Source organism: Festucalex cinctus, chromosome 1, assembly GCF_051991245.1.
Source record: "Festucalex cinctus isolate MCC-2025b chromosome 1, RoL_Fcin_1.0, whole genome shotgun sequence".
Lineage (NCBI taxonomy): Eukaryota > Metazoa > Chordata > Actinopteri > Syngnathiformes > Syngnathidae > Festucalex > Festucalex cinctus.
The window spans coordinates 56,836,274-56,851,482 of record NC_135411.1 but is presented as its reverse complement, the minus strand read 5'-3'; the positions used below and the strand labels follow the sequence as shown (position 1 = coordinate 56,851,482).

General features: G+C 41.0%; 1 protein-coding gene across 1 annotated transcript in view; it reads right to left on the bottom strand.

Moving 5' to 3' along the window:
- Positions 1–7,158, bottom strand: part of pde4a (phosphodiesterase 4A, cAMP-specific) — an 82,812-nt gene extending 75,654 nt beyond the window's left edge. Inside the window, exon 1 of the mRNA XM_077496439.1 lies at positions 6,173–7,158. Coding sequence (XP_077352565.1) covers positions 6,173–6,474 — 302 coding nt within the window. The 5' untranslated portion in view covers positions 6,475–7,158. The remainder of the gene's footprint in view (positions 1–6,172) is intronic.
- Between the last annotated feature and the right edge of the window lie 8,051 nt (positions 7,159–15,209).

The window sequence follows — 15,209 nt, the reverse complement described above, 5'->3', positions numbered from 1 at the left end:
ATTCATACTAAATCCATCAGATTCACGCTCAAGATAACCTGGAGTCAGCACATGCCTGCCACCACTTAAACTGCTTCTATTAATGCACAAATAAACTTTAGCTGTTTTAGTAGGGTTTCCCAACATTTTGTCCCACTTTCAAGTAAAAGCCTTAGACAAGGTAGGAATCATGAATAGTTCAGAAAAGCAGTTTGAGCACAAAAAAAGTGGTCAAACTCATATCACAACAACAGAGCACTAGCAATGGGGAGAAGTGTGAGGACAAGTGTAGAACACGAAATGGAGCTTACTTTAAATGTAGGCATGCTGTACATGTCACACCTGGTCAGCAGTGGCGGAGCCAGACTTTTATAAATAGGGGGGCCAGGGGGGGGGCCAAGGATACTTCATCCAAAGATGATGCCAAATTTGTTTTCATGAAAATTAATTTCAATCGGAGTCTCTATCGATGTTCAAATATATTTAAGTACATATTAAGCACAGGGGAGATTTTTGCACATAATGTGCCGTTTATTAAGAATGTATAAAATGTACAAAAAAAATAATTCAGCACTGTTTAACTTGAATGAACTTGCACGCACACGCAGATACTGTATTCATGCAATTACAGTACTTTTATCAACATAACATTATAATATGAACATAATGCAAATTTGTATTACAGTATGACTAAAGATCCTGTCGAAGTGCCAAACTCTCCTTGTCGTTTCATTTTCCACACACCCTATGAAAAATAAATTTATTACTCCAACTACTACTTCATTTACAACCACATAATGTATTAATGTGATTAATTAATAATTATGTTAATAAATCCTCCACTTCTACCTGTAAATGCAAACGTCAGTTAGTGTCGGTTTGAACTTTCAACCATTGGAGGGTGCTATTGTATTGCATAACAACAACAACATACTTATTTTTAGCTTGCACAAAACTACGTTGCTTATTGATGTCCGTCCAAAACAATCTATCTGAACTAGAGGTGTCAGTGGATTAAAATTTGTAATCATAATTAATCGCATTACTTCAATAATTAACTGACTATTAATCACACATTAATTGCACATTTTATATCTCAATTTATACCTACATTTACAATAAAATGTACCCCCCCCCCCATTTCAATATGGTTTTATTTTTTTTTAGTCATTGATAGAGCAATTTCATAATAATTCAATTTAAAAAAAAAATCATTGATAGAGTAATTTCATAACAATTCAAGAAAAAAAGTTAAAAAAAATAAAAATAAAATATGTGCTATACTGTAAAACCAAACCAAAGCGTGACTGATTTGTTTTGGTCATTTTTCTCTCACTACAACATGGTATAATTGCATTTGTAAGACAATAGTGAAAGCTCAATGCATTTCTCTTTTCATATTAGGAGCTGCCTAATTTTTAACATGAAGTAACTTGTGAAATTATGCACATTTTTAAAACTGTAAAATACAACACAGTCCCCACAAATATATGCATTCGCTCTAGGCTTTTATTTTGTGAAGTGAAATAGGATGTGAATTGTAAAATGACGAATTTTTACTGCATAGGAACCAGAAACGACCGATGTGTTCTTTTCATATTAATAGCTCTGTAATTTTAAACAATAAGTAACTTGCGAGTTTCTGCACATTTTAAAATTGTAAAATACAACTTGACGCCAATCCCCACACATTAGGCAGTATCATTTAATTTATTACTGCTAAATTGTGTTATAGTGACTCCTTTTTATGACGTCGACGCTTTTATTTTGTTAAGTTCTCGGATGCGAGACGCAGCTGAGGCCGCTCTACTGTTACAGCGAACACATCGGTAGTTTCACTTTCACCTTGATGAGATATTTTGTGGAGATGCTGAATAAAATATGCCTCACATTTAAAGATAAATAGGCTTGTGCTCACTCCAACTGTCAAGACGGCGTCCATTCGGCTCTTTACTCTCACAGGGGTTTCAGTAGTGATGGCAAAATGAAGCCCCGTAAAGCAGTGAAGCCCTGCAGTGAAACGCTTCACACACACGTAGGGGCTTCAAGATGATTCATTTCCTCGACTACGCCATCATGTGGACAGAAAAATGTATAACATGCTTGGTGCATGCAATAAAATGGTGGGGTGTAAATCATGCTCTAAATACAAAAGAATATATATTTGAAGAGTGTTTTAACATGAATTGTTCTGTGTTACTTTGTCTATGTTTGTGCTTATGCAACAAGTGAAAATGTGAAATAAGGAGGTAAAATAAAGTGCTTATTCATTTTTATTTAAAAAACTATTTTTTCCGAAGTTTTTGGACTCAGGCGGTTTCTTTTTTTTGCCGAGAATTTCACCTGCTTTGGAAAAAAAACTCTTTCACATGGTACTGATGAAGCAGGGGTGCATCGATATGAGATAGCAAGTTTGTATAGAATTGGACGCGTATATTTCTGTGATTCCCAGTACTGAAGGGGATTTTCAACTGTGAACAGAAAAATGTGAATTTTATGTGTTGTCACATTGTATTTTATTTTATTATTGGAATCTGTTAAAATAGTACCGCAATTGCAGTGCATTACCTTCTGAGGTGAGATCTGCTCAAAGTGCTCCTAAACAAGGGAAAATCTCTTTCTTGCTGGTTCCATAGCAAAAAGAAGCTCGTCAAATCGAATGCCAAAAGCAAAAAAAGTAGCGCAATAAGGGACCCGAAAACCCAAAAAGTGAAGGGGAATCCATAGCGTTTCTTTGCCGCTTTTATTTCGAACTACACTCAAACCTAGCGAATCATTTCCTGAATCAGTCACGTGGTACACCTGCTTCGTGGGGCTTCAAACGTCACTACGTACGTCATCAACACACGCATTGACACGCCGTTCATGAACCACTCATCTGCATTACTCGGCACACGCTTCAGGGATTCGACCCGAGAAGCACATCACTAGGTTTCAGAGTGCCCATGGACGCCTCTTGGTGCTCGGTGCGAACGCAACGGCTAACCGAGTGGGTTCTTTCAAAGCAAGGCACGGGTGGTAGTGGTGAGACACAGTCCAAATGGCTCCTCCGCCTATATTCTGCCCCTTAAACACTGTATTTTAGCTCCAGAGCATTTCTATTGGGTAGTTTTGACGTGGACGTTTCTACTGCGTGGTGACTGGAATTCCCTGAGTAGAGGCTTTCCAAATAAGGAGCGGTCGTTAATCGAGCGTTAAAAAAAAAAAATAGTGCCGTTAAAGGCACTTTAAGTTAACGAGATAATAATGTGACAATTTTGACACCCATAATCTGAACATAAAAGTTATTTTAAACAGTCACTCACGTCTCACAGGCAAACAAACATGATATAGCCAAACGCCAACATGCATTCTCTGTACTCAGGAGACTGCTCCTTAAAACAGATGATTCTCCTTCTCCAGACTCCGAGTGAGGTGGATTATAATGCTTTGTCGTAAGTAGCGCCAGCCACTGTTCAGGAGGGGCATAACAATTAGTAGGCGTCTGCTTGAAAAAAATGCTGGCAGGCTGCATCGGCCAGGCGTGCGACGTCACTGCGCCGGTGCCATGATATGTCAATCATTTGGCGTCTGCTGGGTCCAATCACATTTCAGCAGGGGCACGTGCCACCCCGGCCCCCCCTCTGGCTTCGCCATTGCTGGTCAGTGCAATGTGGCCAAAGGATAGAAAACACACGCAAACACAAAGAGAGCATGCAAACTCCAAACCAAAACCAAGATTTGAACAAAGAACTAGAGAATTGTGAGCTAGATATGATAACCACTAGTCCACAGTTGATGTCCAGAAAGTATCTCTGCTTGGCAAAGTATCCGATTTAGACTGAGATTTGACAGCATGTAGCAACATGATTTTTCATGAAGTGCATAAAAACTGCAAATAACTTCAATTCTACAGAGAAAAATGTGATTGTGAATTTGTTACTATGTGGGGATTACTAAAGTTATTCATACGAGTGTGCCTTATCAGCCAATTTCACTTAAGTTGGTCTGATTTTTTATTTTATTTTTATTTTTTTACTCCAAATAATGTATCTTAAATTCACCTATCCATGCCAGCACTGTATAGGAGGATCCTTTGTTGGCATATTTTGGCGCATGCGCGGTTGGTTGGGTGGCAAAAAAATATTAGTACGCTGCATAGAGGCGACCTACAAAAATAAACTGACCCTATTTAAGCACATTAACGGCAGAAGGATGAAAGATGCTTACAGAGAAGCATAATATATGTATTGGTGACAAAATTGAAATTATTCAAAGCCCATATGAGATGTGGGATGATGATAAACATTGGTCCCGTTACGAATAAGCGTACAATTATGTACACAACCGCTCAGTTCAGTGGCAGAAAATACACTGAAGGGCGAAGGCAAAACGAAAAAATGTTGCATCAGCATCACAAAAACAAAGCGGCGTCACCAAGTGGCGCGGTGCCATACTACGAGTCAAAACACAGATGCAGAATGTAATATTTATTTGGATAAGATGCACAAGTATAAATTAGGCACAAATATATATATATATATATATATTGTCTCATTATAAAAATCCATAACACAAATCTGATACTCGTTGCTTTTTGATTCTCCGTTTGTAACGCTGGATGGCTTTTTCTTTAGCCTTCAGGTTTAGCAAACCAGGATAGCCCATTTCAAAGCGAGGAACAAGGGTGGCTGTCGATTGTGCTTTGGAATACCTGAATGAGATTGCGAAAACAATATGACGCCGTGGATTTTATACTGCACAAACTCAATTTATTATTATTTTTAAATCCTCTCAAAATAACATATGTATAGTCACAAATGGTCTTCTCTGGGTACTCCGGTCTCCTCCCACATTCCAAAGACATGCATGGCAGGTTAATTGGGCGCTCCGAATTGTCCCTTGGTGTGCGTGTGAGTGTGGATGGTTGTTCGTCTCTGTGTGCCCTGTGATTGGTTGGCAACCAGTCCAGGGTGTCCCCCACCTACTGCCCAGAGCCAGCTGAGATAGGCGCCAGCACCCCCCGCGACCCTTGTGAGGAATAAGTGGTCAAGAAAATGGATGGATGGATGGATGGATGGTCACAAATGTAATAAAGTGAGCCTCCCAAACCCTGTCAGCACCAGCCGGAATCCAGACTTTGAGTGTCACTCGCCCGCAGCCATTTCTTTCTTTTTTCGCGGCCCTTTCGGTGGGAATGCGATCAAACTTTATATCAGGAGACAACAGACAACAAGAATGAACCATCTGCCTCTCTTAATCCTCCTCCAAATTTGCAAAACCATCAAACCACATGTAAAACACGCTGTTTCTTGCCACCCAGCTCCCATGATGCAACGCGTGAAACAAACAACGATGTCACACAGGATTCTCCTATATAGCCAGAACGATTAAATGCCCTTCCACTAGATGGCAGGAGGCACACAATTAACCTGTTTATCCACTTTTTTTTTTAAAATATAGGTTTGATAGGAAGAGTGCCGTGACATTAGTTTAAATGTACAATATCCCCTGTATGGCTGAAAAAAAGGTTGTCAAAATGTCTGAAGACGATAGACTGAGATGCGTGTGTGTCATCTTGTGGTATCTGAATGTGTTTTAGAAAGAGCAAGAAGCAAATTTGTGAAAATAATTGTTTTCAGTATAGGCCTACAGCTTTCTTCAAAATCACTTCAACATACTTTCTTGACACCTATTATTCTACTACATACCTATTTAGACAAGGCTTTGGTGGCATCTTGTGGAATAAGAAGTTTCCCAAAAACCACAAAGTGAGATTCGTCAATGAAAAGCACATGATGGGTTCCACGGGCATGAAAATGCAACTTTAAGCATAGTTAACAATGAAATCTTTCCTGTCGTGCCTTCAACCATATATTTTTTTGCACAGCTTTCTTTCGAGTGGGCGGATCTCACCTGACAATCCAAAGGCACTATTACGCACCAACATTCCAAAAACGGGAGGAAAAAAAATAAACAATAAACCCACGCGTCCCTGCACCTCCGCGCACAAAAACGCCCCAGGTCGTTTAACCCTACAGACTCCCTGCGTTATTTACATTAAAAAAGAAGAAGCGCTAGGAAGAGGAAAAGAAAAAAATTACCCCCCCATCAATCCCCTTCCTGTCGTTCGGCAGTTTTACGCATACGGCTGGTTTGCTAACTCACTGGGATGCTTTGCTAGGCACACCCGTGCACTCCGTCGTCCTCTTACCGTCTGGTGGCCACGCAGTTGCCGATGGACGTGTGTGTGGTGCCGTGAAAGGACGAGGGCCAGGACATGCGGGACTTCTTGAGGCCGGGCCGGTCGCTCGTGTCCACGGCGTCCGAGCGCTCCATGTGCCGCTGGTGGTGGTGGCGGTCGGTGTCGGAGTAGCCGCGGTGTTTGATCTTGATGGGGGTGCGAGGCTGCCTCCAGAGGTGCTGCGGGGGCTTCAGGGTCGCCTGTCCCTCGCGGGGCACCGGCAGCGAGAGGGACAGGCTCTTCTTGGAGCACGGCGTGGGCGCTTCCATCATCGTGAAAACAATATAATAATAAGTATAAGTAAAATAAGATCTAAGAATTGATTTAGGAACTTCACGGGTGGCTAATATGGCTCTTTTCTATCTCTCATGTCGCTGCACTTGAGCGCAAAGTCCAGACAGTACAGAACATGGGGAAGGATAACAAATCACAGTGCTCATGTGGCGTCTGGAGTCCAAATCATCCAAAAATCTGCGCTACTCTGATTAATCTCATCGTGGTCAGTTGTAATTTAATCCATCATCTGTCGGTTGGTCCAGCATTCAGGTGAGGAATTACCTCTTTTCCTCAACTTTGACGCCTCCTCTTGTTTCATGGCGCACCAGCGGGGTTGTTCGCTTAAGGAGAATCTATTGCTTTCTTCCCAAGACACTTATTGCAGAAACTCGCCAGTGTGAATCGAGGAGGGCCGCGGGGCGTGCGGCGTTTATTGCTCTTGCAAAGAAATTCCAAGAAATTCCCAGCGAGCTACGACGCGGAGCCGCCGGATGCGCCCCGACGGCGCGGGGAAGCCTCCCGAGATTCCTCCATGGAAAGACGACGAGATGAACGCTCTTTCATCCACACTCGCGTTCGTCCTGACCATCCGCGCTCTTCCTTTCTTCACATCCACCCCGAAAAAAAAGGAGGTTCCCCTTCAGTGTGGTTCCATCACTCCCTCGTCCTCATCCTCACTGCTGGAGTTCTCCGACTGTATTGGCTTCCTCTTCTCTCTCTCTCCCTCCCTCCCTCCCTCTCGCTCTTCCTCTCTCTCTGTCTGTCTGCTGGCTTTCGTGGTGGTTGGTTGCTTGCCTGTTCTCCTCCACGATTTGTCAGCTCAACCTTTTATGTGCTCATCCATTGTGGTTGTATTTTTTTTTTTGACCCCTCCTCTCTCGTGTCGGCGCACACACCACGACATCCAGTCGCAGAAAAACACTTCTGGTAGGGTTTTCCACTTTTTAGTTCTCTTAAAAAATTAAAAATAAAATTCTAACAAACGACAGCCGTTCATGTCGCTAAAAGTCACTCGCATATGTTTGTCACAATTTTTAAACCTGATGGGTCCGTGTACCTTTCGGCCATTCGTTTTTCCTTCTGAAGCAAGGACACGGAAAACGGGAAACAAACCGATTTCCGTTTTTTGTTTTGATGTATATGAACAAATAACGGGAAATGAGTCATCTCCCATTTTTGTTGAAATAAAAATGAAAATGAAAAACGGAAAACGAGCCGTTATCCGATGTTCTACTATGTGTTTATTTAGCACACGTTAGCGCCTATACTTCGGGACTTCCAAACATGGCTTTAGATGGCTATCACAACTTGATAGTGGAAATGAATAATAACGACATGACGTCTAGTGAAATCGCTGCACATTTGTGTAGCCAATTCGTCCCTATAAGAGGACATTCGGAGAGAAATGTCCGAAGGTGACTCGTGTTATTTCTCATGGAATAACGACAGGTCGTGCTGCACTGCGTTCAACAATCTGCTTTTTATTTTAGCCGCTTACGGAATCAATGCCACGAGCCACTCCCGGAACTGCAGGGTCTGCGCTCTCACGCCATACAGAAGTCACATGACACATGCACAACAACATTGCAATATGTCACAGCTCTTTGATCATTGTCTGTCAGAGGCCTCAAAATAGACACTAGGGGGCAGCAAGCTTCCACTGCAGCAGCAGCAGGGACGTGCCGCAAAAGATGAACGGCTTCCGGGTCAAGGAGAAACCAGCTTCCGAAAAAACGGTTGACGGCCACGTTTCAATTCCCGATTTGTGCTAAATAAACACATAATAGAACATCGGATAACGGCTTGTTTCCCGTTTTTCGTTTTCCATTTTTATTTCAACAAAAATGGGAGACGACTCGTTTCCCGTTATTTGTTCAGATACATCAAAACAAAAAACGGAAATCGGTTTGTTTCCCGTTTTCCGTGTCCTTGCTTCAGAAGGAAAAACGAATGGCCGAAAGGTACACGGACCCGGTCGCCCTTCCTGACACAATTAAACCCTTTTAATCTATAGTCTTGGGACACATGCAGGGACCCAACTGCACAATGTTGTGTCCAAAGTCAGTGGTGTATATTGTATAATCCAATGAACATTAAGTTTACTTCCAATTCAGTATACAACACCTGTGTCCAAAATGGTGAATCTTCAACCTAATCTGCTGGGTCAAATAACACATTCTTGGGTTAAGGCAACGCAATCAGCTCAAAATCCTCAACTATAACCATGACTGAGTAGGTGAGGGAAACAACCCCCGTTTTTTTCTTTCTTTTTGTGTGTGTCTATGTGTAAAAACAGGAAATAGAAGTCATGCCTTGGCCGCCTGCTCAATACAGCTACATCGACGTCAACCCCAAAGCCCAATGAACTATTAAAGACTGAAGGGCCCAGTCTGGCCCTTAATTGATTAATTGATACACTGATTGATGAAGGTAGCAGTGTCTTTGACACCCTGGCCTACAGCTTATCAACACTACTGTGTGCCATTGTAACATTAAGCACAGTGGTAGCTTGAAGTATGAATTTCATTTTTTCATTTGTTCCCTGGCCATGCCTGAATTGAATGGAAATACCATCAATCTGTTCCACTAGCACACTGAAAAAAAACAAAAAACGCTCAGTGATGAAACAAAATGTAAGAAATTAAATTATTTTTGCCAAATTATTTTTTGCTTCAATTGAGTGGACAATAAGATGCTCCTGGTATGCAAGCCTTGGTCACTTTGAGGCGGTATAAAACACAGACAAAACGAAGGTCTCACTCTTGTTTCTGCCTCCTTCTTCCATGACAGTTGAAAAATGGTTTGTGTTTTTGTTTTTTTTTTCACACACCAAATCCCACAACAACAGAGCGTTGTAGTGTGTAATGACCACGACATCCCGGGTGGTTCCACACTGTAATTAATGTGCTCTGTTAACAAATGACACTCTGAGGGATAGTTTCCTTCTCATTCACCCCAACCTCCATTTGAAACTCAATCATTATTTCTATTTATTTTGTGCTCATGGCAGCAAAAGCATCGATACAACACGATTTGGGTGTCGGTGGAAAGAAAAACTGCATCATTAGAGGAAAAATCATGTGTATTGTACAGGACAATGTATACAGAAAATCAGTTACACTCAATACAAGCTCATACATTTTTATAAGAAATACTAATTTATTTAATATAGGGGAAAAAAGTGAATAAATGTCAGAACAAATTGATGGCGGCGGAGTATCATCATGGATAGACTTCATCCAGGTACGGCTACAGGGGGCCTGAACGACATAAGGCGACTGACAAAACATTTTTTAAATATAGTTTCAGAATATCAAATAAATATATATTACATGTAATTCATGATGATTGTATTTCATTTGATTTTTATTATGATAATTGCACACATTTTTCTTTTAACTTTGATCTTTTATTCATGTTATTTGTGTTTATTTTATATATGTACCGGTAATTACATTTTATATACATTTCTTACATTAGTCCATTTTTTAAAGGCCATTTTTTTAAATTCATGTAACTTATTTTATTTATACATTTGTAGTTATGTATTTAATTTATATAATTGTGAACATTTTTTTTCCAGGTCGTTTTTTAATTTTATACATATAAGTTTATTTACATACATTTTTAGATTACATTTATAGTCATTTATAGTTGAATTTATTTTGTATAACCTTTTATTTATATTTTTGATTGTGTATTGTATTATTGATGTAATTGTGTAAAATTTACATTTTAATTATTCATATTGTATTTATTTTACATTTTATTCATGTAATTTGTATCCAAATATTGTGTTAAGTTTTTGATTACCTTTTCATCCACATAATTCTTTATTTTAACTAATTTTATTTAGATTTTTTTTGTGATTTAGGAATTTTATTCTATTTAATAATACAAAATAGAATTCCATTGTGCAGAAGTGTTCAATTCAATTTTCATTTTTTTAAATTTGCATTTATGATTCTTTTAAAGGGCAGCACGGTGGTTGACTGGTTGGCATGTCCGCCTCCCAGTTCTGAGGACTCCGGTTCGAGTCCAGGCTCCGGCCTTCCTGGGTGGAGTTTGCATGTTACCACTCGTGGGTCTTCTCTGAGTACTCCGGTCTCCTCCCACATTCCCAAGACATGCATGGCAGGTTAATTGGGTGCTCTGAATTGTCCCAAGGTGTGCTTGTGTGTGGTAGGGATGTTCCAAAAAATATCGTCTGCGATGTTACCGGTGTATTTTTTTTAGGTGATAAAAATTTGACATACCGCAAAATTGACGTGATGACGTAATGCGTAACATTATACGTCTTCGTGTCAACTTGGACGGTGCTGCAAAATGAAACAATGTAGGAGCGTATGAGGCTTCGACAAAGTGGGAGTAAGCTTCGTCATGTGGAGGCTGTTTTGTTCATTAATTACTGGAGCACTCTGGATTCGACGCACTCCTCATGGGGAAAAAAACAAAACAAAAACAAAAAAACAGACGGTGGTTGGTTAATACTGAAGCGGTTGTGTACCGTTTGGCCAAGATCAACAATCCGTGGTGTGTTTTTTTTACCGTGACTGATAATTCGCCATCTAATTCACGTGAGTTTGTGATGCTAATCGACCGCTAAGCTAATATTTTCTCGACGAGAAGGCTTGCACGTTTCTATCGCGCAGCGCCCTAAAAGTGCACATTTGTCTTATTCATACCCGCTAGTAATGTCTGCAAGGAAACACGGCATTTTCTCGCTCCTCTAATTAAAAAATCAGAGCCATTCACGGCAAAATAACACTCGAGGAGGTTACAGCTAAAATAACCACCGCCTAAACAATCACAGAGGGAAAACTTTTTTTTTTTTACCAATACAATTTGCCTGCGATGTACAAAGCATAACGCCACAAAACTGGCGATTCCCCCTCTAACAACACGAGGCTCAACTACACAGGAGAAAATAGTGGACTTTTTTGACTCATGCAATTTGCCACTGACTTCTGAAGGTATGTGCATTCATTGTATTTGCTAAGGAAATGTCCTTTAAGCAGTTATGTTATAAATCAAAGGGTAAACACTATCTGGCCTGTATTTATTTCCATTTTATTCCATTACAGTTGCTATATTTGCACTTTGTTTACATTTCAATTCTAGGAAAAAAAAGGTGGCTTAAATATTGTTGCTGCAATAAAAGTTCTATTATTTCAAAGTGTCAATCACAAATCTATTGTTCAGTAATTATTACCAATATCGTCATCGCAAATTTCTTTGAAATATTGTGATATAATTTTTAGGCCATATCAACCACCCCTAACGTGTGGATGGTTGTTGGTCTCTGTGTGCCCTGCGATTGGCTGGCAACCAGTCCAGGATGTACCCCGCCTACTGCCCAAAGCCAGCTGAGATAGGCTCCACCACCCCCCGCGACCCTTGTGAGGAATAAGTGGTCAAGAAAATGGATGTTTATAAATGTAAATAGTCATAATTTTACTCATGATTGCATATATTTCTTTTAATCATTCATTTGTAATTATCCTTTTATTTTATTTACTGCATACAAATGTATAAATCAGAATATTTTTTTAATCTCATTTAATGTTAATTACAATTATTTTAAATTTTCTAAACCAAAACGTTTCATTTCTTTCGTGTTACTTTAGTACACATGCATTAAAAATTAGCGTCCCTTTTGCTTTCCGGCCGTCAAAATGTCTCGGCTGTGCGTTCTGTGCTCACGTGGGCCAGCAATAATTGAAATGTCAAGTGGCCCCCGTGTTTGTGGAGCCGTACAGTCCGCTATATGAATAATATCTGCGGAGATTCAACTCAATCGTGTGAGTCATGGGATGGCTGGGGTAGAGGAAGGCGGTGGGGTCTTGGTTTAAGTGGACCTGCAAGTTCAGCTGCCCTCCAGTCAACCTTCCCCGCATGGCTATGAATAATGCATTCATATGTCAGATGAGTTTTGGGGTGAGACGCTGAATAGGGCTTCAACTCAACAATTTGGGCATTTTTGGCCTTGGAGACAATCGAGTCGATTCAGTTGTGCACCGTGGTGGGGAATGTTGGGCATGCTGGGAATTAATGCCATCTGGACCATGCATGAGTGTGTGCTTGTTTGTCCACCTTAAACGAGCTACACCACAATAGGGCCACATTTGACATTTTTCTCTCCCTTGTGGTCAAAATTAGCAAAAGGCCCCAAACATATTTTTACGCTTGCATAACAATTAAGAATGTTCAAAACAAAAACGGATATCTAAAACAGTATAAGTCACTTCCACTATAGATCAGAGTTTATCCAGTGAAATTGTGAACAGCAGTTTACTAGCTCGCTATGCCTTCAACTGGTGTGGCCGCTTTAGAGTGCCTCGTCGTCAGCTGTGAGCACACATGCCCCGCAGAGAAAGGGCGCATGGAGAATGAGAAGGGATGCTAAATTAGGCCTCTTAATGACTAGATACTGGTGACTTGAGCTAGGCCATTGTGTTGCTGTGACCTGTCCAGGCTTGGCGGCTTTCTATCTAGCTTCACTCTGGCACACTTATCCAGTCAAAACCAGTTAAGACCATTAGAGGTCACACATTTTCACATGGACTAGGCTGAACCGTCCCCCGTGTGGGTTAGCTGCGAAGACAGTACAAGACAGTTTTGAATAGATCACGCCTTCTTCCGCATTCAGCAGATAAGGCTCCACAGCTGTGTACTTGCAGTCTACTGGTTATTATTAGTATAGCGAGCATTCAAGATAAAAGAACCGGTGAAAGTTCCCATCTGAACTTTACATGGGGACTTTTCTTTTTTAAAAGTTTGACTTTGACGGCCAGCATCAGCATGTGGACCGGCACTTCTGGATGGTGTGGCGGCTTTTAGAGCGCCTCATTGTCTGCCATGAGTGCATACACATCACAGAGAGAAGGTGAAAGCAGTGATGCCAACTCAGCGACTTTCTTGCTAAATTTGGCGACTTTCCAAAGTCTCCTGATGACTTTGTTTGTCAAAAGCAACAAATCTAGCGACTTTTTCTGGAAACTCTCCACACAACAGTGTTTTGATTAAATTCTCAGTGGCACGAGGCACGCGATAACTGCCTGTTCATGTGACCTCACTTGCGCAGAAAAAGGCAGACGCTCCTGAGAAACATAGTGGCAGTAATTTCCTGTGGAGAGCCTTTATGTTGGACCTGAAGGCTTCCATTGCATTCTCTTGCCGTCCTGACGGCTGACAGGAGACACGAGACGAGGCCCGCTCAGGGGAACAGGATGTCGAGAGGGGCCAGGCCGGGTTTCACCCCGGGGACCTCCGACTACACCAAACTCCATTTCATAGCTTCCTCGGTTCCGAGAAAGTTGCACTAATGGCGTCGCCGGGATGAAAAAGCAGAAACCCGAGAAGGGAGGCCAGTGTCGGAGTGACCACATGGTCGTTTCCCCTTCAGCCTCTGCAAACTATTAGCGGACACAGGACACCAGGAAACTTGATTCCACACACGCACACACAGACATATTGGGAAAATCTATGACAGCATTAGGGACGAAAGTATAAAGCAGGACTGCAGTAGAGCTGAAATAAAACAGGAGGATTTGCATGAATATGGCACTGCCCATTTGGGATTTTACAACCATTTTTTAACGCTCATTTGTAGGCTCTCAGAAGCAATTGGTCAAAGTGACATTATAGTTATTGCTTGCAGTCCGTCCCACACACGCGTTCTTCCACGTGCATGTGGAGAAAGAAGGAAAATAGAGAAGGAAAACAACTCTTCCACCCAAAAATAGCAAGCACGCACATACACACACACACACACACACACACACACACACACAGCAAATGTTTTGACAATATCTAGTAATTGGATGCTGATCAGGTGCCAGACAAGTGGCAGGCAAAGATATAAGAAGAAGGAGCGCAAGTGGAGACTATTAATATTGAGCAGGCTCTTATGAGGGAGAGTGGAAATGACAAGCTTCAGGAGAATCTTTGTTTTTCCACTCTGCCGCTTCAAACTCCCAGGAAAGACGAGACAGACAGCAGGTTCAGGAAAGACATTTGAAATTCAGGAAGAGAGTGTGTTTCTTAGGATTTCTCGGCGTTGCATCAATGCCTCACTGCTTTTTAGAGATGTCAATTTGCTCAGAAAGTTCTGTCCGAACACACAAATTAATATACTGATAATGATAGTTTGTGTTTAGTTTGATCATTTGAAGGAAGAAATTTGGATTCAAGAGACTGTAGGCAGCAAAACACTGGAGCACTACAGCTCAGCAGAGACTGCGGACTATCATACTGCAGCATCCAGATGAAAAGAATAGTAAAACTGGACTAGTGTGTATATTTTAAGTCAATTGGAGCAGGGTTTTGGGAGCTACAGTCCACTAAATTTTACTATTATATTATTATTATTTTGGCAAAAAAGGATGTGGCCACCTTCCTTTGAACCCTTATATGTCAGGAACTACTGGGTCAAATCCAAATCTGCAATCATTTAGAAGATTGGTGAATATTTTAGTAATCTTTTCTTTTATCTAACCTTGAAAATGACCTTGTGCATGTGGCTTCAACAAAATGTAATCTCTCACACCAGAACAAAAGTTTCAGAGGATTACATTTTTTTTCTCGCAGCAATAAGGAGTCAAAGTATCTATAACATCAGATTTTCATCAAATGACTTGGTGTTATCTCCTGAAGATGAAGCTATTTTGATAATTGAGTTTATTTTCCCCCTATTTTATCCATTCCTTTGTGACTTGATGCAACATCATTC